Source organism: Periplaneta americana, chromosome 9 (genome assembly GCF_040183065.1).
Source record: "Periplaneta americana isolate PAMFEO1 chromosome 9, P.americana_PAMFEO1_priV1, whole genome shotgun sequence".
NCBI lineage: Eukaryota > Metazoa > Arthropoda > Insecta > Blattodea > Blattidae > Periplaneta > Periplaneta americana.
Genome location: NC_091125.1, coordinates 130,257,737 through 130,285,366, shown reverse-complemented (window position 1 = coordinate 130,285,366; position 27,630 = coordinate 130,257,737). Strand labels below are relative to the sequence as shown.

At 35.7% G+C, this 27,630-nt stretch overlaps 1 protein-coding gene across 3 annotated transcripts in view; it reads left to right on the top strand.

Annotated features, from left to right (window-relative positions):
• The window catches only part of LOC138706514 (UDP-glucosyltransferase 2-like), a 72,579-nt gene that overhangs the window by 10,467 nt on the left and 34,482 nt on the right, over positions 1-27,630 (top strand). For all 3 annotated transcript variants that reach the window (XM_069835883.1, XM_069835881.1, XM_069835882.1), the window contains exons 3-4: positions 12,756-13,439; positions 18,753-18,981. In XM_069835883.1, the coding sequence (XP_069691984.1) occupies positions 12,756-13,439; positions 18,753-18,981 (913 nt within the window). The remainder of the gene's footprint in view (positions 1-12,755; positions 13,440-18,752; positions 18,982-27,630) is intronic.

Below are 27,630 nucleotides of genomic sequence, written 5' to 3'. Positions count from 1 at the left end.
TCAAACTCAGAGAAGAAATTCAATTTAATAATTATTCTCTTAATGTGGACGAATTCGCTGATTTCGGAGATATTACGACTTATGTCCAAAAGAAACAATAGCAAATCATGCATTGGTATTTATGTTTATGCCATTTATGCAAGATTGTATTCAACCAATTGCTATTTACACTAGCAGAAACGCTACTCCAGGTGATACTCTCGCTAAAATTCTTGTACAAGTTATACTACAATTAGAAGTAGGCAACTAATCATAGTGAGTAATTTAATTCGTTTATAGGTATGTAAAATATCATTCAACTCTTTATATACTAACATTTTGTGGGTTTTGTTTTTTGTCCCTGAATTTGCAAATTATTACGAAAAGATTACTTAAATACTGAACTTATAATTGCTTTCACAACGTTTCAGATCCCATTGTACTTTGTTACGAACGTTCATAATAGTATGACCTGATAGAAGACTATTATTTATGAATAAGAGACTAAGTTATGAATAGCCGCGTTAAATGGAAGAAATTTGCTTTTAAAAAGGACTACATTCAGCGTAACAAATACTGTGAACTCCTTCCGAGTCATAGTGGTAGCGGCAGATCCGTGTAAACTTAACAGAGTGCGTACACTATTTCTTCTATTAGTCCTTCTTATAGGTATCCTACAAGCAAAACTCAGCTCGAACTCCTCGCGCGCGCGCATGCTATATCCCTCTTACTCCCTGTAGTAGGCGTGAGAGCATACTGGAAACGGGAACATACGTCATCTGCGCGAGACAGTCACGCCTGCTGGTTTGTGAGCACTGAGTTTTCCTTGTTGGATGTCTATAATTGCAGGGCTCAACGCAATAAACGGCATCTCTTGTTACTCTATCCGCATACATGGGCATCGCGCCTCACTTGAGAACTTGTGCCTCACTAACCTTCACAGAGCTTATCGCTCTGAGTGACATCATCTTCACAGTCCCCGTTCCTCCCTCACGTAGCTCCTAGGCGTGGGCAGATTCTATATCAGTTTCATAAGCAATATCAGCATAATGGCATTATCAAAGCAGTATGTACGCGTTAGAAAACGATTATTTCATTAGAAATGGGAGGAAGAGTTTTTTTTTTTTTTTGCTGTTTAGAAGGGGAGAACATACGATGTCTGTTATGCTAGAAAATCCTATTATGCATTAATAAATTTAATATACGACATTACTCCTTATGTCATAAAGAACATACTGAATTATAAGGTAAGACAAATTAAATGTTATTTTTTCGTACTATTCCGAAGAAAATTTACGATCTTAACCTTTGAATAGTATACTAAATACGACATTATACATTAAATACGCTGCATTAAAAGGTACGAGGAATTAAATGTTGTTTATACGTATTATTTCCAAAAGAAATTTATAAAAAAAAATATATCAAATGTGCGTAGAAAACGAAATATGATTTTCTGAAATTATTTTAGGTCGAGAACGTGCAAATCTATTAACTAATCTTGATAAACGCCAGAATATTCAAGAAAATAAACGTAGGCAACGTGATGGAATATTATTGGCTAGTTACGCAATTTCTCGCCTGTGATTTAAATCAATTCAGCGACGGAGAAACAGTAAAGAGGTTCATGATTAAAGCTGCCGAATTAATTTGCCAAACTGAATAAAAGTTTTCGAGTCTCTCACGTTAACCAAGCGCTTTCCTAATAATTCGCCACTGACCGCCTTAGCGATTTCGATAAGGTGACGCAGGTCACAGCAGTTTATATTTCCCATCCTACTCTGCAGTCTCCTCTCCTAGTAAACAAACTATTTCAAATCGAGTGCCTCAAGTAACCGAAAATTGTGCCCATGTATGCGTCTATCGTCTAGCGATGGGGAACTATGCGTCATGGGTAAAAAGTGTTTGTTTATGAAGTAGCGGCGAGGAACATTCAAGATCACGTGCTCGCCACTGACATTGTATTGGGTTGAAGGAGAAAAAGAGGGGAAAATACTCAGTAAGTACATGTTCCGTATCCCTGATAATACGAAAGCGTATAGCCTATGTATCTTCATAGACGGGTAAGTAGACAGACATGTACAGTCATAAACTAGAACGACCGCAGACACATAAATATTCGATACCGTAGACTGATAAAGATGCAGACTGACAAACGGGGGATGGAGGGGAAAGGGACTGCTTGCATGTAGGAGTTGACTGGTGAAAAAGTCGGTATGTATATATGTCAAGGTTACCATATTGTGTGATGTAAAAAAAGAGGACACCCATAAGAATGTGTTGTAATATTTACTTACTACATCAATAACAAATAAAATGCACTTTAATACTTTTTCATTTTACATTTTACTTTATGCTCGACCATGCCGAAATGTAGTAATTATACACCTGGTAGTAGCCCTTTAATGCACCTCATTAAAGTACACCTATTCATTAAAGTTCAGGTGTTCAGCCAATGACAAATCACCTTCGTACCATTATAACACCGCAAGTATCGATTATTCTCGGATATGCAATCGAAAGACAATTAGCGAAAAGTCACGGAGGCTGGAAATCCAATACTGTCGCAGAAGATTATGTTCTGTTACTATAATAATTAGCGTTAATTGTAAATAATATTCAAATAAATTCAATTTGTCATCTCGTTTTTCAATTCTAAATCAATTTCCAGGTTATATCAACACTAATGTTCATCTTATTCTCTACGTTATATCAAGGTCAATCACATTCGGCCTCGGAAAAAATCAATACTTTCGCGTCTGCGCACATCTCACAATTCAGGTCAGTTCGCTATTCACATAACCATAACATGACCTATTTTTGAATAATTTCAAGTTAGAAATATGGTCGAGCATAAAAAGTCGTATGAAACTGGCCTATAGTGGTAATTGAGACAATCGTATGAAAATTATGAAACTCGCTTGCGCTCGTTTCATAAACAAACATACTTGCGTCTTAATTAGTACCATAATAGGCTCGTTGCATAATGTACAATAGTTATTCATTGCGCCTATGAATACTTCTCAGTGCAGCCAATTTTTTAACAGGTCTGGACACTTCTTAATGTGTGATAAACTGTTCACAAGTCACGTTTTTAAAGTTGTATTGAGGTGCCTTTTTGTTCACTAAGAAACCGAACCGCATACGTACTCATTTTTTATTCCGTAGTTCTGTAACAGAGTTCCCTGTTAACAGCGACTGGACGACAAAAGCTTCTCAACCGAATAATAGCAGACATTTCCCATATTTATTCTGCGTTTAATTTCCTCCCGAGTGGCATTTATATCTGTTGCTCCAAGATATTTGAATGTTTTCACCTCATCAAAGGATAAATTTCCAATTTTTATATTTCCATTTTGTACAATGTTCTGGTCACGAGACATAATCATATACGTACTTTGTTTTTTTCGGGATTTACTTCCAAACCTATCTCTTTACTTGCTTCAAGAAAAATTTCCGTGTTTTCCCTAATCTTTCGTGAATTTTCTCCTAACATATTCATGTCATCCGCATAGACAAGCAGCTGATATAAACCGTTTAATTCAGGCCTATTTAAAAAGTTTGTCTACTTTGTGAAAAATTAATTTTTAAAAAAGTTTTTTTTTATTCACCTGCAAATTCACTGATACGAGGTATCACTTCTTAGCCATCGATACACTACATAGCTTAATGAATTATTACGAAGAACGGAAGGTAATATTTTTTAAATGAAAATAACACTAATATTGTATTTAGTAACGATTTAATATGAGTAAGAAATAAGAATGAAAGTCTTTTAGGTTAACTTGATAATAAAACAGACTAAACTGAGAGTCAAATTAATTATAATGAAGTATCACCAAATCACAAGATATTTATTTAAAATATATCAGTCAAATATACGTATATTAATACTAATTTTAATTGCGTATTGTAAATATCTCTTTCATTTTTAATTTGAGTTCATAATTGTTATAATTTTTTTAATAATCTGTATATATAATTTTATTTTTACTTCAATTTTTATTGTACTTGAGCTTTTGAATGTACTTCACTTCCACCCTTCTACTAATGAAGTTCAACCTTCCTCCACACAGAACCAAGACCGCATATAGTCACAGTAGCCTTACGGTCATAGTGAACAGTACGCTCCAAAAATATGTTCACGTTTTCCAATGACGAAAGACCTTTTAATATTGAATCATTTTCGCACAGGTACTGTCGTCCATTTGCCTACGTCATATCCAGGTTTCCCCTACCAGCTTCTAATCGCCTCTCTATAAAGGCTAGTGGCTGGGCTATCTTAGCTCTTTTCTGAAAACATTAATTTTTGTTAGGAATTGGACGTCTACGTAATATTATACAACTGTTTAAAATAACTTAAATAAAAGGGGCCTCGTTAAGTAGCACTGATTTTCCCCCTTTCTACGACCCTGCGACATAATCACTTGGACGGACAGTAGATAGCATGTCTGAATAATTTTATCTTCTCGGAACGGACAGAAGTGAGATTGAATTTACAGTACGTAAGGTACTCTTTTATAGAATAGGTACAGAATTATTTCAACAGGAGTTACTAGTACGAAGGACGAAACTGGTCATTGGAATTAGGTACAATCGTCTATAATGCGATAATATGCACATTAGAACTGAAGCCTGTATCGAAATGAACGGCCACCATTTTCAAAAATGTGTTTAAATATATATATATATATATATATATATATATATATATATATATATATATTATGATTATTTTTCAATTTAACTTCATTCTCTACAGTGTATGCTAATGTGCTGTAGACAGTATAATATACCCTGCATAATGAATACATCCGCATGGACAGCTCAGTTCGTGAGTATAGACTCATTGTTAATACTGTACTGTATTTTGACTAAACAAAACCTAACGAATATTATCAAACTCAAAATCGCGATATTTCCTAGTTTTCGTAAATGGATGAACTACTTTTCTTCCCTCCTATACCTAGTAAAGTGATTTGTTTGTATTTTACGCCAGTATCATGGAACTCCAATCGTGGAAGGGGGTAGCAAACGGTGTTTCCGGTTCTCAACCGTTGATCCAAAGGTATAACCAGCAGTGGCATAGCATGAAATTTTGAGTAGGGGAAGCTAACTCAAGTTGTCTTTCATGTATGAGGAACGTATTGCAAAAATATATACTAGTCTTAAAATAAATAGTTTTCGATGTCAAGTCAGCAATCCGAAGATTGGTTGGAACCTCACAAGTAACACCAATAAGGCATCATAGTAAAATATGATTTCATGGTTTACACATATCTCTAAGAAATAGGCACATACAGTACGTATAATTTAACATTAGCTCACTCCCTGTCATATTTAGAAAAAACCACAATATTAACGGTTAATAGATACAGTGTTAGTAAAATTACATCAATCAACGTTAAAAGCCACCGGCGTAGCTCTGTCGGCTAAGGCGCTTGCCTGACGATCCGGAGTTGCGTTCGGGCGCGGGTTCGATTCCCGCTTGGGCTGATTATCTGGTTGGGTTTCTTCCGAGGTTTTCCCCAAACGTAAGGCAAATGTCAGGTAATCTATGGCGAATCCTCGGCCTTATCTCGCCAAATACCATCTTGCTATCATCAATCCCATCGACGATAATAACCTCGTAGTTGATACAGCGTCGTTAAATAACCGAGTAAAAAATCAACGTTAAAATCTTTATCAGAAGATTATTTTTGACTACATAAATTAGTGTCAGGAACTGTTATTTCACTCATTATTTATTATATCAGCTACAGTGCACACTAACACTTCAACTGAACATAACTCACGAAAGGGATAACTCGGGAGCTAATTCTTTCCAATGCTAAAGCTAGCTTCTTGCAAGCCTTGCGACCAGGGTAGTTTAGTTAGAAAGGGATGGAAAATCTGCGGGGTGCATTACACAGAAGAATGTGTGAAAGAAATGAGTATGTGGAGGGGATTGGAAGCTGGTGTGTGCAGGCTACATGTTTACTGCTGCATCACAAATCATCCTGAGCTGCCGCATCACAACATTTAAGGCGTACATATAAATTGTATTAAAATTAATAAATAATTTTGTTCATAAACTGCAGTTTATTATGGAGTTATTAACTTGGGAAGCTGAGCTTTCTCGCTTACATTGACGCTACGCCACTGATAACCAGGTTAATATTTGAAATGTTAATAAAAATAAAATGTTGTCCCTGTATTTCATAAATTTTTAATCTTGCATTTCGTTTTCGACATCGGAGTGACTTCACGTCGTCTTAAATGTCCCAGCTTCAGTGCTAGTACGTACGAAACCTTCAACGTCAAGCAAACATGGACAGATAGAGCAGTGGATAGAAGACGGAAAACGTAAACAAGCCATAGCCTGTTCCCCTCACCTCCATGCAATACTCCATTATCAGTTATATAACATGTATCTCCCAGACTGGAACCTCAACGTCGAATTCTAGTGACAACTATGGTTGTATTTCAGGTCTGGCGGGCCCTGGCAGCGCGAAGTGCTATTTTTCGAGGCCGGGCGGTGCCAGGGCACTTTTCTTACTATCACAGTATCGTCAAATTTTGCATTTTTAAAGAAGTAATATTTTATTGATATTTAAACAACCTCTTTATCTCTCCTACCAGGAAGTTGCTCCAATTGTTTTTTTTATGTGGCTATGTGAAACCAACTGTTTCTGTTCAAACAGAATGGCCAGGTAGTTTATGCTTGAAATCTCAGAGCCACGGCATTGTCTTAAGAAATACACCACTGGTGATAACTAGGGATCGGATTTTTATGTAATATCAAGGTGTGAAATATGTACATATTTATGTAAGAAAAATAAGCTGAATATGTACCAAAATATGTAAAATCATGAAAATATTTAATATCAATATCTGCGCTGGTTTGTATTGTTAAGCCTAGATATTTGTAGTCTGGTACAATGTTTAATTTTCTGTTCTTCATGACGATTTCTACTGTTTCTGGTGCTCTTCCGCCGTTTCTGAGTATCATCATTTCTGTCTTGTCCACATTTATATCAAATTTGTTTTTATTGCAACATTTTACCATGATGTTTATTGTTTCTTTTAACTTTGTAAGGTCTTTAGACCCTACTACTATGTCGTCCGCTTATGAGTATAAGATTATTCCCTTCTTGATTTTTACAATACAGAGTAGTTGTATGAGAAAGGTTGCCTTTTGTTCATTCATATTTACGGTGGGCGGTAAGGGGTGAGTGCCTCTTTTACTTTCTGGAACTTAGATGTTATGTTTCGTCCTGAAATATATCCTTTCTCGGGTAGGTAAAAAGGCTTATTTCAAATTGTAAACTTCCCCAACAGCAGTTTTCTTTTTCCTTTTAAAGAAGTAAAAATGAATAAAAACCCCAAATATGTAGATTTATGTAATACCAAGCCATAATATGTAATGTGGGGTAAATATGTAAAAATATGTAGTATCAAATTTTAATATAGCCTATTAATAGTAATTACAAGATTCGCAAAGATTTGTTATTTATATACGGTTAGGTTGAAAGGAATATAATATGTAATTACATAAAAATCCCGTCCCTAGTGATAACAGCTGAAACACATCACTAGACATCGGAAGTTAAGGCACTAAAAATGATATTTTAGGCGCCTAAAAAGGCTCTAAAAACAACAAAAATAAGACAATAAAAGGCATTGAAATTATATCGAATCACCCATAATTCATAAAAGTAAACATCCATAAGACTATAAGTAACTTAACAAAGTAACTGGAAAAGTAGTTTCTCTGTTCTATGGACTTGTTTCACTTGTACAGGGACATCATTTTATTTTTACTAACATTTTTAATATTAACTTGCCTATACCTCTGAATCAACGCCGTTTGCTACCCCCCTTCCACGACTAGAGTTCGATGATACTGGCGTAATATACAAACAAATCACTTTACTAGGTATAGGAGGGAAGAAAAGTAGTTCATTCATTTACGTAAAGTAGGAAATATTGCGCTTTTGAGTTTGATCATTTTCATTAGGTTTTTGTTTAATCAAAATACAGTATAGTATTAACAATGAGTGTTTTTACTCACAAACTGGGCTGTCCATGTGGACGTATTCATTATGCAGTGTATATTATACTGTCTACAGCACATTAGCCTACAATATAGAGAATGAAGTTAAATTCAAAAATAATCATAATATGGATATTTAAACACATTTTTTAAAATGGTGGCCGTTCATTTCGATACAGGCTTCAGTTCTAATGTGCATATTATCGCACTATAGACTATTGTACCTAATCCCAATTATCAGTTTCGTCCTTCGTACTACTAGTAGCTCCTGTTGAAATAATTCTGTACCTACTCTATAAAAGAGTATCTTACGTACTGTAAATTCAATCTTCACTACAGCCCGATCCGAAAAGATAAAATTACTCAGACATGCTATCTACTGTCCGTCCAAGTGGTTATGTCGTAGGGTCGTAGAAAGGGAGGAAATCACGTGACAGTTATTTAAGTTATTTTAAATAGTTGTATAATATTACGTAGACGTCCAATTCCTAACAGAAATTAATGTTTTCAGAAAAGAGCTAAGACAGCCCAGCCACTAGCAGGCGAATAAAAGCTGGTGAGGGAAACCGGGATAAGACCTAGGCAAATGGACGACAGTACCTGTGCGAAAATGATTCAATATTGAAAGCTCTTTCGTCACTGGAAAACGCGAACATATTTTTGGAACGTACTGTTTACTATGACCGTAAGGCTACTATGATTGTATATGTGATCTTAAATGTGTGTGGAGGACGGTTGAACTTGATTAGTAGAAGGGGTGGGAGTGAAGTACATTCAAAAACTCAGGTACAATAAAAATTGAAGTAAAAATAAAATGATGTCCCTGTACTTATTTATCTACAACTTCACGTCCATAATTTGAGTTACAATAAACAACAAGCAATTTTTCAGGATTAACACACAAACTTCTGTCACGTTTATTGGACAAAATCAATGTGACGATGATTAATGTAACAATAATGAGAGGTCGGTAGAGCCGCGAAGTCCTACCAGTAAGCACCGTCTTTGTCCACCACAAATTATAGTTGGATTCACCGGGATTCGAAACCGGATTATGAGCGTGGAAATCCAACGCTTCATGTATTCGACTAATAACTGATGTTTGTTATTGTGTAGTCAACTGTACGAAGAAGGTTTGAACCTCATAAGGGACACCAAAAAGGAAACACTCATGAGGCAACTAAGTCAGGAATTAATGGGGTAGGTCAGTGCTGGAGTCAGGTAGCAATAAGGACAAGCGAAACAACAACACTGCATTGCAACAGGGTGTCCCATATCTATGGCTACTATAAGGCCCTATTGCAGAAACGCAAAATCAAATCAGTCCTTGATCGCCAATCAGTTGATGTCTGATTTATTTGATTGTTCATTACGTTGCACAAACGTAAATCTCCAATCAACTTGTCTCAATTTACTAATTGCTGATTTGAGAAAGAAATACATTTGACAACAGCGCTATTTAGCAACCACAGCCAATTTGATGCTCTTTAAAAGTCGCGAAAAGAATGCATCAAACAGGACTAGGAAAACAAGTGAATGTTCAAGTGAATGTTTTGCTGTTTTGTTGCTTTTTGTAGAAAGGAAACAGGCGAATTCTATTCGTATATAGACTACAATATAGTGAAAAAAAATGAAGTTGTGGGATTTGCTAGGGGAGTCGACGAGAAATTGGAATATGCATAGCCTCCATAACCAAAAATAATTCCATTTCCCATCTCTCTCTATACAAATGGAGCTCGTAACCTATTCATTACAAATATTGTGTTGTCATGTGTAGAACCCTGCCAACGGGCTACAACATTCCAGAATTTCAATGATGGTGTAGACTACATATTGCCTGTATATTCACAGAAAAGAAACCTTTTCTATTTCGATAAAGTTCGGCATCATTTCAACCAGGTGACTGGATGGGGATGTGAGCAGTCTATACAACCAATATTAGGCTACTCTTGGAAATCCTGACATGGCTGAAAATTCTCTCTGGATTTCAAATCGTTCCCTGTTTGAAGTTTGGGGATTTATAAGACCCTGATACGTAACATTCCGAACTACTTGGTAAATAGTTGATTTGTGGACCCTAACAAGATAACCCAAGATCGCCTGAAAAATTCCAACAGCATAAAGTCTCAGCATTATTAGAACTTGGTTCATAGGAGAAAGTGGAAGGTTTCGATTTGTCTGTCTGCATATATTTGTTTCAATTTTTTAAAGTAACAAAACACACGAATCCTTACTTAACCTAAATCTTTGCTCAAATTCTCTGTCATTATACATAACAACAATTCATGTCTATCACGGAAACGCCTTCTTCTTAATAATATTTTTTTCATTCTAAAATTTCTTCATCAGAAGAATCCATTATGTCGAAAACAATATTGTTACGCTATAACTATTTACTATATAATTACAGTAACTGCATTATAAACAAAACAACATAAATAGCCTACTTGATCGATGATCAGTGATTTGACCAGCAAAAATCTGTTGATCAAATCTGATGGAAGACGGATCTCCGATCAAACACTGATTGTTCTTTGTGCAACAGAAATAGAACTGACGGCCAATCAAACCCTCCTTGATTGCCAATCACATTTTCATCGGTGTTTCTGCAACCGGGTCTAAGAATTGCAATTTCCTTAGTTTTGAACGCAGAAATAAATGCAGTATTGTTGAGTGAGTAGTCATATAAAGAAAAAAGGCAAATAAAGGTACATATAAAAGCAAGAAAAGGGCAGAAAAAGTGCATATTAAAGTAAAAAAAAAGCGTAAAGGGCAAAAAAGGCCAAAAAAAAAAGACAAGATCAAACTTCATCAGAATGCTTCATTTCTCATGATTCGTGCACATTTACTAGAGTCGACGGCAATTCGGAAGGCGGTAGTCTGCTAGCGTTTGCGTCGAGAGAGATAGATAGAGAGGGCAAGACAGCGTTCAACATTGCCACATCGTACTTCACGAGCACGTGCAATACAAATATTGCAGGAGAGAATTTAAATTATCAAAAAAGAATAATGGCCTTAGTCGTTGATTACTGTAAGTATGGCACAAAACAAACCCTCTTTCCTTCACTAACAATATTCTTTGCACGTTTCTCAATCCCACACCACAATCTTCTACAGTCGTTTCTTGCGCGTTGGCAACGTTGCAGCCAGCATCAAGATGGCCGGCAGCGTTCTGCTCGTCAACGTTTTTAAAATAATTATACACCTTAAACGCTATTTTCCGCGCCTGCCTGTGCAATACTTGTCTTTTTACAGTCTCTTCTTCCATCTTACACGTACACATTAAATGTTAGTTTTACTTATTCAATGTATTGAAACACTCACACGTGAACAAACGAACTCTGGAAGTACAGGGACATCATTTTATTTTTACTAACATTTCTAATATTAACCTGGCTATATCTTTGGGTCGACGATTAAGAACCGGAAACACCGTTTGCTACTCCCCTTCCACGACTGGAGTTCGATGATACTGGCGTAATATACTGTACAAACAAATCACTTTACTAGGTATAGGAGGGAAGAAAAGTAGTTCATCCATTTACGTAAACTAGGAAATATCGCGATTTTGAGTTTGATAATTTTCATTAGGTTTTTGTTTAATCAAAATATAGTACAGTATTAACAATGAGTGTTTCTACTCACGAACTGAGCTTTCCATGCGGACGTATTCATTATGCAGTGTATATTATACTGTCTACAACACATTAGCGTACAGTATAGAGAATGAAGTTAAATTGAAAAATAATCATAATATGGATATTTGAACACATTTTTTAAAATGCTGGCCGTTCGTTTCGATACAGACTTCAGTTCTAATGTGCATACTATCGCACTAAAGACTATGTATTGTACGTAGTTCCAATTACCAGGTTCGTACTTCGTATCAGTAACTCATGTTGAAATAATTATGTACCTACTCTATAAAAGAGACCTTACGTACTGTAAATTCAATCTTCACATCTGCCCGATTCGAAAAGATAACATTACTCAGATATGCTATCTACTGTCCGTCCAAGTGGTTACGTCGCAGCGTCGTAGAAAGGGAGGAAATCACGTGACAGTTAATTATTTAACGAGACTCTTTTATTCAAGTTATTTTAAACAATTGTATGGGTTTAATAGTACGTAGACGTGCAATTCCTAACACAAATTAATGTTCCCAGAAAGGAGCTAAGACAACCCAGCCACTAGCATTTACAGAGAAGCGAATAGAAGCAGGTGGGGGAAACCGGGATCCGACGTAGGCAAATGGAAAATGCAATATTGAAAGCTCTTTCGTCACTGGAAAACGCGAACATATTTTTGGAACGTACTGTTTACTATGACCGTAAGGCTACTATGACTGTATATGCGGTCTTGGATCTGTGTGGAGGACGGTTGAACTTCATTAGTAGAAGGGGTGGGAGTGAAGTACATTCAAAAACTCAGGTACAATAAAAATTTAAATAAAAATAAAATGATGTCCCTGTAGTTGTTATAGACTGATTCTGATTGGTTCTACTGTACGAGTTTGTGACGTCACATACCAGAAATGCTACGGCGCATGTAGCAGCCGACCGCCTTCCGAAATGCCGTCTAGTCTAAAAGCCTTTAAATATGAACATTCAAATAAAATAGGCATTTTCCTAAACATCGGATGTCTACACATCACACTTCTTGCATATAAATGTCTATATTGTCTAAATTGCGTAGAACATATTTTGTTCTGTGTTATTTACATTAGCTTTTTATTTTCCAGGTGTTGGAAATAAGCCCTGATGTGGATCCAGAGCCTACACCCAATAGAACATCCATTCTCATGAAAGGAATATATGAAACCATCGCAAAGCATTTGATTTATAGTTATGTAGATTACACTTCTGGTTCTGTTTTCTTTCAAATTCACGCGCTTTCTCCATGGACAGAAATTGTATGTACGGCAGAACTACAGTCGAAAGGAGTGCAGAAACTGCTACGACTTCCATCAGGCGAAAGATTTGATGCTATCATCACGGACACAAGTCTAAACGAATGCTTCTATGGATTTATAAGCAAATTCGGGTCGCCTCCTGTAATAGGAATTTCGTCACATGGCATATTGCCATGGACTAGTACCTTCATGGGAACTCCAGAAAATCCTTCGTACATGCCACATTACCTTCTGCCGTACTCAGATCGCATGAATTTCATACAACGGCTTTACAATTTTATAGTGGTTAACTACGTTAATTTCATTTACGATTATGACGTCATTCTCACGCAAGAAGACATAGCGAGGAAATATTTTAAAGAAGAGGTGCAGCCTTATTGGAATCTGGAGAGGAACTTCAGTTTGTTTCTTGCCAATATTGTTCTTGGATTCGATTATTCTCGTCCTCTCTCGACGAATGTTATTCCAGTTGGTGGAATGCACATCAAAACAACAATCGAGCCTCTCCCCAAGGTTATATTATTATTATTATTATTATTATTATTATTATTATTATTATTATTATTATTATTGGTTAGAAATATTCTGGTGTTACTTGCTGTCATGTTAACCGACCAACATTTTTTAATTCTTTGGGTTTGTTCCCAGACCAATAATTATTACAATTAGGTCTAAAATGTCTGTCGATTTTTGACTTGAGCTTTCTGTAAAATCGGCCCTGTTCTTCAAATTTATGTACTAGTACTTTAAAATGTCCAGTGCCGGACCGACGCAAGTGTGCAATAACGTAAATTCATGACTTTTCTGCATTCCAACGGATTGTTATGAAATTTTGTACAGACCTTAAAGATAGCACATATTCTTTGTGTACAAACTCTGACTACGATTGTGTAAGAGGAACTACACCTTTGTAAGGGGTGGTTTTAGACAAAAATAGTAACTTTTTTCCTACCTAACAGACTTTTGATGAAAAATTATACGGAAGTTACAGGTAGGATATACTTTTTGTGTACGAACTATAGCCTATTTATGGTTCCAAAAGAGAAAGGACCCCAGCACCCCTTGACAGGGGTGCATTTACACAAGATTAACTTCTCTCCTACATAACAGATTTTATTAAATTTTGTACAGGAGTTACAGGTAGCATATAAGTTACTTTTTGTGTACAAATTCTGATTACATCTGTATGCTACCTGTAGGTCTAGTAGTTGTACAAAGTTGCATAAAAATATATTATGTAGGAGAGAAGTTGTTAATTTTGTCTAAATGCATCACTATAAAGAGATAGTTCCTCTTATAAAACATAATCAGATTTTGTAGACAAAAAATATATTCTACCTGAAACTTTTGTATAAAGTTTCATAAAAATCTGTTAGATAGGAGAGAATTTATTAATTTTGTTTAAATGTATCCCTAAAAGGAATAGTTCCACTTATGGAACAGTAAATATAGTTTGTGCACAAAAAATATATGCTACCTGTAACTTCCGTACAGTGTTTCATAAAAATCTTTATGCTCGACCATGCCGAAATGTAGTAATTATACACCTGGTAGCAGCCCTTTAATGGACCTCATTAAAGTACACCTATTCATTAAAGTTCAGGTTTTCCACCAATCAGAAAGCAATATGAAAGCGCAAGTATCGATTATTCTCGGATATGCAATCGAAAGACAACTAGCGAAACGTCACGGAGGCTGGAAATCCAATACTGTCGCAGAAGGTTATGTTCTGTTACTATAATAATTAGCGTTAATTGTAAATAATATTCAAATAAATTCAATTTGTCATCTTGTTTTTCAATGTCTAAATCAATTTCCAGGTTATATCAAGATTAATGTTCATTTTACTCTCTAGATTATATCAAGGTCAATGACATTTGTTCCTCGGAAAAAATCAATACTTTCGCGTCTGCGCACATCACAATTTACGAGATATTGCACAAGGTCAGTTCCGCTCCCCAGTCAGATAAGAATAATATGAATACTTATGAATAATTTCAAGTTAGAAATATAGTCGAGCATAAAAAGTCGTATGAAACTTGCCTATAATGGTAATTACTACCATTACAGGCTCGTTACATAATGTACTATTTAGATAGGATAGAAGTTATTAATTCTGTCTAAATGCACTCGCTATAAAGGGGTAGTTTTTCTTCTGCAAATATGATCAGAGCTTGTGCACAAATAATATGTGCCACTTGTATAGCACGTACATAACAATGCATTAACAATGCGTTAGACTGCAGAGAAGTTATTAATTTTGTCCAGCTAATGATTTGCGTTCTGCTTTCTGTGCGTTTGTTAAGATTACATAAAAATGTGTCCAATGTATTTTTAAACTAATATTCCATATCATATGAAAATTTTTTAGGCCTAAAACACTCTCACGGTGATTAAAAACTTCCTTAGTCAATGATTCTTTTCTGCTGTTAAGCCAAACATGGAACGATTACCGTATGCCCCACCACTGAAAAAAATTAATTACTGTTAAATGCGCAAGAACGTGCAAACTTTGAAACCAGGATTCAACACTAAATGTTGCTGTATTAAATGGTAAAATAATTGTAACCGGACGTGACCGGCTGTTCTAAAACTCACATTATATTTGGAGAACTTTAAAAACATAAGTTTTTCAATTGTAATATTTAAACCCTACTGTAAGAACGAAAATACTTTATAAACTTGCAATTGAAGTTACATTAGTAATAACGTACCTATATGAACAAATTCCATGTTTCACAACACAATAAATCACTAACAATTGGCTCTTTTTTACCCACATAGTAAGCCTCTCTTTCTACGACTGAACAGGAGCTAGAAGTGTCAGGAAGAACTCAAAGTTTATACCCTTCTAAATATAGTCTGCCGCTGATAAATCAGTAAAAACTATTACTCACGACATTCTTCAAATGTTAAAGAACACGAATTCATATTCATCTATGCGTAGCTAAACAAGTCGAAATTTGATTTTTTGTCCACCTAGATCGGGAAAACTGCACACTGTGCGACGTAGGAAAAGAGATCAGTTGGATAGAATCGTAATGTATACAGCTATTCATACGAGAAATAAAACTCTTTCAGAGTTATTCCAAGCAATCAATTTGTTTCAGCAGAAATGACAGATTTTGATAAACGAAATTCCTCCTGAAATGTTCTGTCACCTAATTCCTGGTAAGAATTCTCTCTTTCCACTAAAGAAACTTCACGCTCACCATCATCTCTATCCAAGTAATCCAAGTACAATAATAATCATCTTCGAAATAATCAGCTGTGAATCTGGTCGACATTTTGTTTTGCTTGGCCTACTAATCATTGGTTTTCTCCTTCAACAGCTCGAATATGCCCGGTTAGAGATTACCGTGGTTAACCTACTATTTAAGTCTTAACAGAGGTAGATGCACCGTAAAAATGATTAACCAGGGCAACTTTAAACGGTGGTTACACTAACCAACGTTGATGCACATGGCGATCAGTGTTGTATCACTCCATTTGGTAGGCTATGGTAGGCTATTAAAAACAAATGAATAATGAAATATAAAGAAAGTCGAATAAAGAACCCTTTTATATTATTTAAAATTATGACGAATTATCTTCGAGGAAAATTATTCCATTTCATCAAAAAAAGATAGAAACGATTTCGAGTAAATAATATTTTGAATTATTTAAATAATATGGCGAATTTATCTTTGAGAAAAAACATTCCATTTCATTAAGGAAAAAAGGCATTATTTCGGGTAAATTATGATTCTTATATTATTTAAAATATGTGACGAATTATCTTGAAGAAATGAAAGAAATGAAAATGATTTTGAGTAAAATTAAAATTACCTTTTCATATTATTCAAACAATATATCGATTTATTTTTTAGGAAAATCATTCTATTTCATGAAGTTAAAATATTTGGGAGGATCGGAAAGTAACGCACAACAATTTCTTTACGGAATACTATTCTGATTAGGACGTTCAAAGTTGGCAGATAGTTAGTTTGAATCTTGCGCTACAGACAGCAATGGCTCAATTAGGTGTCATCCTGGCGGAATGAGCGGAACGTGTGCTACCATCGTCTAACTTGAGAAGAGCAGGAAAGTGTAGTCCGTTTTTTCTGAGCAAAACAAAAAAATCCGAGTAAAATCCACACGAAAATGTTGGAGATGTATGGTGCTGATTGTCTGGACCGTAGCAACATCTCCAGGTGGTGCAGGTTACGAGAAACGAGAATCGGAACGAAAACGAAAACGGTAAAATTGTTCAAATGTGTATATTTAAATGTGAGCATTCACAATTAACGAAAAGCTTGCCGGAGCCCGGGATCGGGAACGGAGAGTTGGCCAAGTTTCAACTTTGGGTTCACGTTTCCGATCACAGCCCACTAGATTCATTCTATTGCCATCTAAAAGCTATTTTGTCGTAATATATTTTGTAGCAAGAAGACCGTGACATAACCTATGCATTGTTTTGTTCTGTGCTGTGCATCATGGAGCAAGTTTTATTTGATGAGATTCTAATATTGAGTGTTGAGGAAAATCCTCACGTTTACGATAAGTGGCGCGCCTCGTATAAAGATGAGAAAATGAAGGAGAATAGGCCTACGTGGCTTTCAATAGCTGCATTTTTGAACACGATCGTAAGTGAATCATATTTTATTACTGTATTGGTTGTATTACACACTACATATTCATGCTTCAATTCAATAACTATTGTTGTGTTCATTTTTATTCTATTGCAAATGTTTTTTCTCTAATTATATTACGTTATGGTAGACTTAAAATAGGTTGTGATAATAAAGATGCATGGGCATATTTATAGTACCGTACCTAATGAAACGTTTCAGTTGAAATTTCGAAGTTGGTTAACCTGTGTTTATGTTGGCTGCCTTGTACTCATGAGAGAACGCCATTGGTCAATTATACACAAATAACATCAGAATGCGTAATATCGACTTTACATATCGTTATTGACATGCATATCGATATGCATAGTCGTCTACATTCTCGGTTTATTGTGAATCAAAAATTTTCATATTCACGTCCTCTGCTTCTCGTTTTCATTCTGGTTCTCGTTCCCGGTTTATTGTGAACCAGCCTTAAATCTTACCGACGAAGCAAGTTCCGGCCGATCAGTGACCGCTGTAACTCCACCCAATGTCAGAGGCATTGAGGTGGCAGTCACTCACCCAACATTCCAGACCTCGCACCGTCTGAGTTTCACCTCTTCGGACCAATGAAAAAGTTTCTAGGAGGCCAACGCTTTGGTTCGGATGAAGAAGTGAAATCAGTCGTGCTCAGGTGGTTATACGCCCAGTAACGGAGTATTATGAACGAGGTGTACTGAATCTGGTGTCACGATGGGGGAAATGTGTCGAGAGACTTGGTTCCTGTGTTGAAAAATAGGCAAAACCTGTAGCTTTTTTTTCTGCAATATTTTGTTTTGTTTGCCTATTAAATAAGTTGCCACAAAGAATTGTTCTGTATTAATTTTCGATCCTCCCTCGTAGAAACGATTTCGAGTAAATTAACATTTTACATTATTTAAAAAATATGACAAATCATCTTTGAGAGAAATAATTTTGATTCATGAAAAAAATTATAATTATATAAATGATTTCGAGTAAATTACTATTTAGTATTATTTTAAAAATATCTTCATTTTAAATATTAAAAAAATATATTTGAGAAAAATCATTCTATTTCACGAAGGAAAAAAATAAATGATTTCGAGTAAATTACCCTTTTATGAAGAATATCTCGAAATCCAGTTTTGCAATACCACATTACTTTATACCCTGTCTATTTCGAAAGTACAACTTGAACACGTTATTGTTCCAGGATCTCAAACATATCTTGGACGAAGCAAAAGACGGTTTCATCTTCTTCAGCTTGGGGACGAACTTGCAGTTCGAGCAACTCCCGAAGGATAAAGCAACGACCCTTCTCGAGGCGTTTGCATCGTTACCTCAGCGAATCCTTCTGAAAGGTGCACCTCAGGAAGTTGCAGGAATTACGGTGCCATCTAATGTTATTTTACGTGACTGGTTTCCACAGAATGGCGTGTTGGGTATGAAAATTACTGCTACAATTTTGCTATAGCCTTTAAATCCAAATTCATTCATTCATAGTTTTCTTACCCAGGGTGAAGTCTTTCATTGCAAACTCAGAATTCCCCAATCTCTCCTATTTTCTGCCTTCCTTTTAGACTCCGCATACGAACCATTTATCTTAATGTTGTCTATCATCTGATATATTCTTCTGTCACGAACTTTTCTCCCGTTCATCATTCCTTTCAGTGCATCCTTTAGTAGGCAGTCTCTTCTTAGCCAGCGACTCAGCCAGTTTCCTTTTCTTTCCTGATCAGTTTGAGCAATAAATCCAAATATCATCTAATATTATGTAGTAATGTCACGAGAGGTCTGAGATTTGCCGATAAATCCACAAGCGAAGCGAGTGGATTTATCTGGAAAATCTCAGACCTTGAGTGACATTTATTAGGACTATTTCGTGAATAAAATAAAAATGTAAATAATATATCTCTAAAATTCGATCACAAAATGTTAATAATTGTTTATTAACGAATACTTAACCTATTCAGACATTGTGAAGTCGAAATACTCGCAGATGAATATCGATTACTGCAATAAAGAAATTCGATGTTATTATTCAGCAATGCCAATTGCGAAATACAGGTTTAACAATGTTAATTACATGTACTGCACTTTTCTCTTATTATTATAACATAAATACATTTTCATTATCTGCTAAAATCATAATTTAATTTAACAGTAACATTGGGGACAGCTATATACCAATGCTTATGTATTCACAGCGAGACACGAATTTTATTAGGCCATACGGAAGGCAGTTTGATGAAAAGACCTTATTATTACTATGCAAGGTCATTGGGTTTGATATGTTACATAAATTTGAACATCTGACTTTCTATTAATTGTTTAATTTCATTCACAAAATACAAATTTTATAGGCTACTTATAGGTTATGTTACCTGTGGGAGCAGGACCAATGTCAGCTGTGTCTCATTTCGACTGTTACAATCAGTGCTACACGAAAGCATTTTTTATAGCTCGACAAACGCATTCTCGCTGTAGTGTGTAACCGAACTAAAGCTACATATACACAGTTCAATATTCCAATCGCATATGCGTGCAATCTGGGAAGAATATTGAAAGAATCAAGTTTAAAAGGTAGGCTACGTTCAATTAAGATGCATGAAGATTTTGTATCTACATGGTGCGCCGTTTTGAACGTCGTCTTCACTGCGTAAATATATTAATTAATATTAAATATCAATCTTGCATTCATTGCATTAAATTTGAAAGAAAAGTTTAACCGTGTAGCTGCATCTTAATGTATTCATGATCATCAATTCACGGGGAAACAGTTGGCGACAACGACTAAACAAAAGAACGACAATGCGATAGATTGTTAGCAATAAATCTAGCTGCAAAAAGAATCGCAAAGTCTGACTGTGATTGGTTGGAATTCAAAATTTCATTACACTTCATTGGTCGAAAATGGAATGACGTCATATAAACGAAATAGTCGATATAAAATTGTAATCTTGTAAAATTCTGACTTGTTCCAAATCTTAAAGCTTCATTGCTAATGTAAGATTATGGAATACAATAAATGAAATGAAAAAAATAATAATAATTTTTCCTCCCACTTATAATTTTCATCTTATTGGTTCTTTTGAAAGTCATACATTTGGTTTTATACGTATTAATTTTCATATTACATTTTTAGCAGCTCTTATGAATCATTCTATGTTTCTTAGAGGATGACCACATTAAGATACTATTTCAAGTTTAACATTGCCCATTATCTATCACTGGACATAATTCGTAAATTCTCGCTGTTTCTATTGTTGTCATTATTTAATTCTGCAGCGGATTGAGGGGAATGTATTAGTCCTACCCTGTGCCGTTATTTATAACGCTGTTAAATGATGCACATCCTTTCTTCTCCTGATCTTGGGTATCCCATTTATGCTGAGTATATCCACTTACATAAATTATTTTATTTATCCGAAGTTCAAAGTTTTCTAAAGCGATGTTGGGGGGGGGGGGAGGTGAGATTTACCTTAATGCCGTCGTTTCCTTAACAATTATTGCACCAATTATTTTCTATTATCATATTGCCTATTTAAAATTATATAATATCCCGTTTCGATAATATAAACTTCGAGGTCAGTTCATGTTTTATTTTTAATCTGTCTCCATACTCACCTTGGGCACTTGTTTGTGACCGATAAGGTTCAGTAGTTACTCCATAACTTGCCTGACTGATAAATAAAATTTATTTTTAACAAACTTAAATGTCACTTGCCTTTGCGATGAGTCATTTTTCGTGAGCTAGATCATGCGTTCCACTGACGTAGTGAAAGAATGAATGAATGAGCGAATGAACTTGTGAAAGAACGAACGAATGAAATAATGAACAAATGGAACGAAAGAACGAACGAATGAAAAAATGTACGAATGAAAGAATTGAAGAATGAACGAACGAGAGAAAGAACTAACGAATGAGAGAATGAACGAATGAAAGAATGAACTAATTAAATAATGAGCGAATGAATGAAACGAAAGAAGGAGAGAATGAAAAAACGGATGAATGGAACGAAAGAAGGAACGAATGAAAAAACGAAGGAATGAAAGAAAGAACGAATGAAAGAAGGAACGAATAAAAGAATGAACGAATGAAAGAAGGAACGAAATAATGAACTAATGGAACGAAAGAAGGAACGAATGAAAGAATTGAAGAGAGAAAGAAAGAACGAACGAATGAGAGAATGGACGAATGAAAGAACGAACGAAATAATGAACAAATGGAACGAAAGAACGAACAAATGAAAAAAAGAACGAATCAAAGAATTGAAGAATGAACGAACGAGAGAAAGAACGAACGAATGAGAGAATGAACGAATGAAAGATTGAACGAATAAAAGAATGAACAAATTAAATAATGAGGGAATGAAAGAAGGAACAAATGGAACGAACGAATGAATGAAACAAAAGAAGGGACGAATGAAAAAACGAACGAATGAAAGAAAGAACCAATTAAAGAAGGAACGAATGAAAGAAAGAACGAATTTAAGAATGGACGAATGAAAGAACGAACGAATGAAATAATGAACAAATGGAACGAAAAGACGAACGAATGAAATAATGAACAAATGGAACGAAAAGACGAACGAATGAAAGAATTGAAGAATGAACGAACGAGAGAAAGAACGAACGAATGAGAGAATGGACGAATAAAAGAACGAACGAATGAAATAATGAACAAATGGAATGAAAGAATGAAAGAATTGAAGAATGAACGAACAAGAGAAACAACGAACGAATGAAAGTCTGAACAAATGAAAGAATAAATAAATTAAATAATGAGCGAATCAAAGAAGGAACGAATTGAAAGAACGAATGAATGGAATGAAATAAGAAACGAATGAAAGGAGGAACGAACGAACGAACGAATGAATGAATGAATGAATGAATGAATGAATGAATGAATGAAAGATTGAGCGAATGAAAGGATGAACGAACGAGAGAAAGAACGAACGAGAGAAAGAACGAACGAATGAGAGAATGAACGAATGAAAGAATGAACAAATTAATAATGCGCGAATGAAAGAAGGAACGAATGGAACGAAAGAAGGAACAAATGAAAGAATGAACGAATGTATTTATATATGTATGTATTTATTCACACTGCAATGGGTATATACCCGGTGGCAGTGGTAAATAATTACACTCAATAATGACAATAATAAACACAATTAATAAAAAATACAATTAATAATAAATTAATAATAATAATAACTAATAATAATAACTAATAATAATAACAATAATAATAACAGGAAGCATTCTAAATTAAATGAAGCACGGTCACTTAAAATAACATTTAAAGTAAATCTAATTTGTATCTTAACCCTAAGTTCGAACTAAAACCCACGAGTATATGTTCATACTTGCACAAGTACCTTTCAGCACTACACTCATTTCGCTGACAACTCACTCACTGCACTGGAATTACGACATATTTCACTTATTCTATCCTGATTTCACTAACACTTCAAAAGCATTTCACTGTTCAAATACTTTTCACTGCCACTATAAACTATAAAGCTTCACTGACAGAAACCCACTTCACTTACACAACACACTTCACTGACACAACACACTTCTTCTTGAGGGAATGAAAGAAGAAACGAATGAAAGAATGAGAGAATAAACGAATGAAAGAATGAGAGAATAAACGAATGAATGGAACGAGAGATTGAGAGAATGAAAGAAGGAACGAATGAATGGAACGAACAAATAAAAGAATGAACGAACGAATGAAAGGACCGAACAAACGAACGAATGAATGAACGAACGAACGATTGAATGAATGATAGGGAAAATGAAAGAAGAAACATTTAAAAGGTAGTCGAAAACGAGTCTTTGTAATGGAAATTCGGGCTGAGAAAAAGTGTCTATGAGAGCTTCGAGCTTGTTGGCCACTTGTCTCAAACCGTTTTTTTCCGTTCAATATGAAGGAACATAAGAGCCGAAAGTGAAAGTAATCTAATAGCTACCACGTGACGGGGGGATGAAGCACGACACAACATTAACAGGCCAAGATCACAGACGATAATAAAAGTCTGCATATTGACTGGGGAGAGGGGCGTCGCAGTCCTCGCAAGAGAAGGGACCCGAGTCCTTGCGTTGTGCGAGCAATGTTCAAGCAAACTCTAAAGCCAAGGCTCCGATCTCAGAAAGTTTTTAATTTGGAAAATGCCGAAATTTATGTGTGGGGGGGAGAAATAGGTCCGTGACCCATATATTTTAGGGCTCATCCCGACATTTGTCATAGCGCCATAGAAAAAACACGGAAAATCACAGACAGGATGAGTTGTCTCAATTTAGGGTATCAGCAAATTGACTGAGAGATGACTCTAATAAAATATAGCCCGATGTTGTTGGGATGGGTGTTGTAGTAATCCGAATTGTTTTTCACCACGAGAAACAGGATGCTCCCGTTTCCCTATATCATACCACCAACACTCTCTCTTATCTGCAATAGTTAGCCTACATATAGGCTAGGGTTAAGTCTTGGAGAGAATACGGCATTCTGATGCTGATTTAAAAAGGGTTTGGAGCTCCAGTCTCTGGGTACTAGTCTTAAGATGGGAACTGGCTCTGTGGGGGTTAAGGCAGGATGGTCCACCTGTCAGCATCGGACTCACAAATTCCACCAGGGCAACTTATCGGGCTTGGAAAATCATCGCATATATAGAGCGCACAAAGGGTCGAAGCAAGCCTAAATGCAAGGATACGGCCCCGAAAACCCAAGCAAAGCACGAGTAGATTAATCAAACTTTACTTACGCATGAATTGATACTACATTACATAAATTTCAGTTCGTTGATGAAATGATGATATGAAAGCTCCCCAGCATTCATATGCGGAGCGAACATGTTACTAAAGGCATCCAACAAGGAAAACTCAGTGCGCAGAAACCAGCGGGCATGACTGTCTCGCGCAGATGACGTATGCTCCCGTTCCCAGCATGCTCTCACGCAGGGGGGGGGGGAAGAGGAGGTATAGCATGCGCGGCGCGAGGAGTTCGAGCTGAGTTTTGCTTGTAGAATACCATCACTGCCTCTTTGGGCACTAGCAAAACTAATAATTCATAAAATTACGACTTAATTTTTCTAATCTATTAAGACCACAGTTTGTTCCATATGAATAACAAAATTTCATTATTTTTATGAATTTTTAATATTTCAATATTTGGTTTCATATTTTTTGAAATGGCCCATTTGATGTGTCTCTTGTTTGATGGTTTATTATCAAAGCTCGGAACTTGGGGACTTGTGTGTCGTGTGCATGAGTAAGGTTACAGGTACAACGTACACAAAGCTCACCCTGCAACTGCTCAGGGACAGTCGTGTGTAGTAAGAAAGTGGTCACATCGAATGACAGGAAGAGGGACGAGGAAACCCTGTCGTGTCGAAGCCAATGACATTCAGATAATTAGAGGTAAACGGTCTATTCGAGGAATTAGAAAATACGTATTATTCGAATGGGTATTATATACGTTTGAAAATATATTTCTTTAAATTTTAGGTACAGAATTTCGTGGAGGAATTCTGAGGAGATACATTATTTTCTTCGAGTGGAGAGTTTATATTTTGTAAGTTGTGCCACACATAAACTAGAGACTGGAAACGGGCATTCATTGAAATACATTGCAGTCCCTTAAATCGGTGGAAAATTTGTCCGTAGCCATGGATCAATTCGTAGTGGAACCTTCCCTAGTAGTGACAAAGAAATTGAAAACTATTTTCGAGAAAAATTTAGGATGCTTATCTTTCTCAGATACGAGATCAGCTAGAAACTGCTGAAAATCGAACAGAAAACAGTGACAATGAAAACATTCAGTATTTTATTTCGGCGCAAGACTTTATAATAAAATTACAAACCATTTTCCAAATTTGAAATTTTTTAAAATTGAAGCTTTTAAAAAAGAAATTTGTAAAATTATCCATGATATATAGGCCCTAATATTAACAAATATATTTTTTTTTACCTTTTATTTCTGTCGACTATATTCATGTTTTTATTAAATATCACTGGCTTCTGTCGGATTGTCAATTTATATTAAATGTGTATTTTCTCTTTTTCTCTTTCACCTTTATTCTTGCTCTTGTGTTGTATTTATTGGTTTGAATTAAGTTACTGCATTTAGTAAACTGTCCTTGTAAATTTTATGTTATATTATTGACTAAGACCACACCGTACATGAGCCTGGCTCTTACGGTAGTGGCTAGAAACATTTTTATTTTATAAATTTAATTTGTACTCACTAGCTAGCTAGTTAAAATAAAAAAAAAATAAAAAAAATTAAGTTTGCTCCCGTCACTTCATGTGACGTGGAAATAAGCTTCTTTCGTTTCAAACCATGTTTAACTAACAGACAAAGAAGTTATGGATTCGAAAATCTTCTTATGTATGTAGTCATACACTGTAATAAAATGTACAGAGCAGAATTGTAAATTTGATATATTTTGCACGTTTATTTATATATGCTATAAAATTACGTGTTTCAACCTACCATAATATTATCAATATGTTGTTCCAGCCAGGAACCACCTTTATAGCAGACCTGACAGTACCTCTGTGCTGGAAGCGGGAGTTTGTTGACATTGAAGTCCTGTCGCTTAGCCACGTTCAAAGACACAAGTCCCCAAGTTCCGAGCTTTGTTTATTATATACTGCAATATAAAAGGAGTATTTGGTCTACAAAATTCCATTCTAGTTTCCTTTTTTTTTTAACTAATGGCGGTTACTTGACTGTTTGTCAGTCACCCATACGAAACCAGTTTTGGTGTCCGTTTTAGCTTAAATGTGTCGTTATCTGAAGTATAGAGTCACACCAAAAGTAACGACCAGATTAGGAAGTTCATAGGGAAGTTTTTCTGTAGGCCTACTTCTCCAAGTAATCGTCACGCCTGCTCTAACAATCCTTTCTCATAACTTTTTTTTTTAAGTTGGTTATTTAACGACGCTGTATCAACTACTAGGTTATTCAGCGTCGATGGAATTGGTGATAGCGAGATTGTATTTGGCGAGATGAGGCTGAGGATTCGCCATAGATTACCTGATTTTCGCCTTATGGTTGGGGAAAACCTCGGAAAAACCCAACCAGGTAATCAGCCCAAGTGAGAATCAAACCCCGCTCCTATCAGAAGGCAAGCGCCTCTGCCGAATGAGCTACGCTGGTGACCTATAACTTTTTCATGAGTTCAGTATTGTCATTGCAATAGAATTCTGTTTTGGATAACGCAAAAAATAACGCATACATTTTTTAATAACATTGTTGGTCTGTTTCCTTATAAAACCAAACAGATGACAATACAAGCGGGCTTTCCTAATCACGACTACATGGTATAGGCCATTCGTTACCTCGTGAAACCTTCCTGCGCGTCAGGGGAAGATGAAAGTGTACTGAGAAGCTTCCCCCCCCCCTCGCTACGTATCTACTTGTAGCTAGCGAGCTCACTCCCACCATAAGGTTCTTACTGTATACAATGACGCACGCAAGCATTTGGTTTCTCGATAGCTATAACCAGGATTCGAGACTTTGGACCCGATACAATAAGTTTACTGTGCATGCACTATAGGTTGTTGACTCGCTGCACGTAGATAGAGATGTGTTGAGGTAACAACGTTGCTATTTAGAATAGAGTACGGATAGTATGGGGAAACACACATATGTACATTCTGATAATGTCAAAAGAATGTGAAAAGCATTTGTTCTCCTGTCTTTTATAAGCATCTGTGTTTAATTATACACAGTGTTAATGGTGGAAATAACCATGTAGCAATTTTAATTTTTTCATTTATCCTATTGGTCGTCTTTAGAAAGTGCGGTTACAGTGCCGAATTGCAATGTACCTACTACAAGATACATTCTCAGTGTCTCAAACGTAAATCTTTTTCGGTTATCTGCCAAAATTTGTACTGTTATTGTAGAAAGCTGCGCTCTACGTCGCATGACGTGATAGGAGCAAAACGAAAAAACCTAACATCATTGCAGTCTCTAAGAGACAGACCTTTATTCTCGGGTGACTATGTCCACTAATTTGCTGTTTATGTTACACATTGTTCCATATCCGTTATTTTTACATAAAATTGATTTC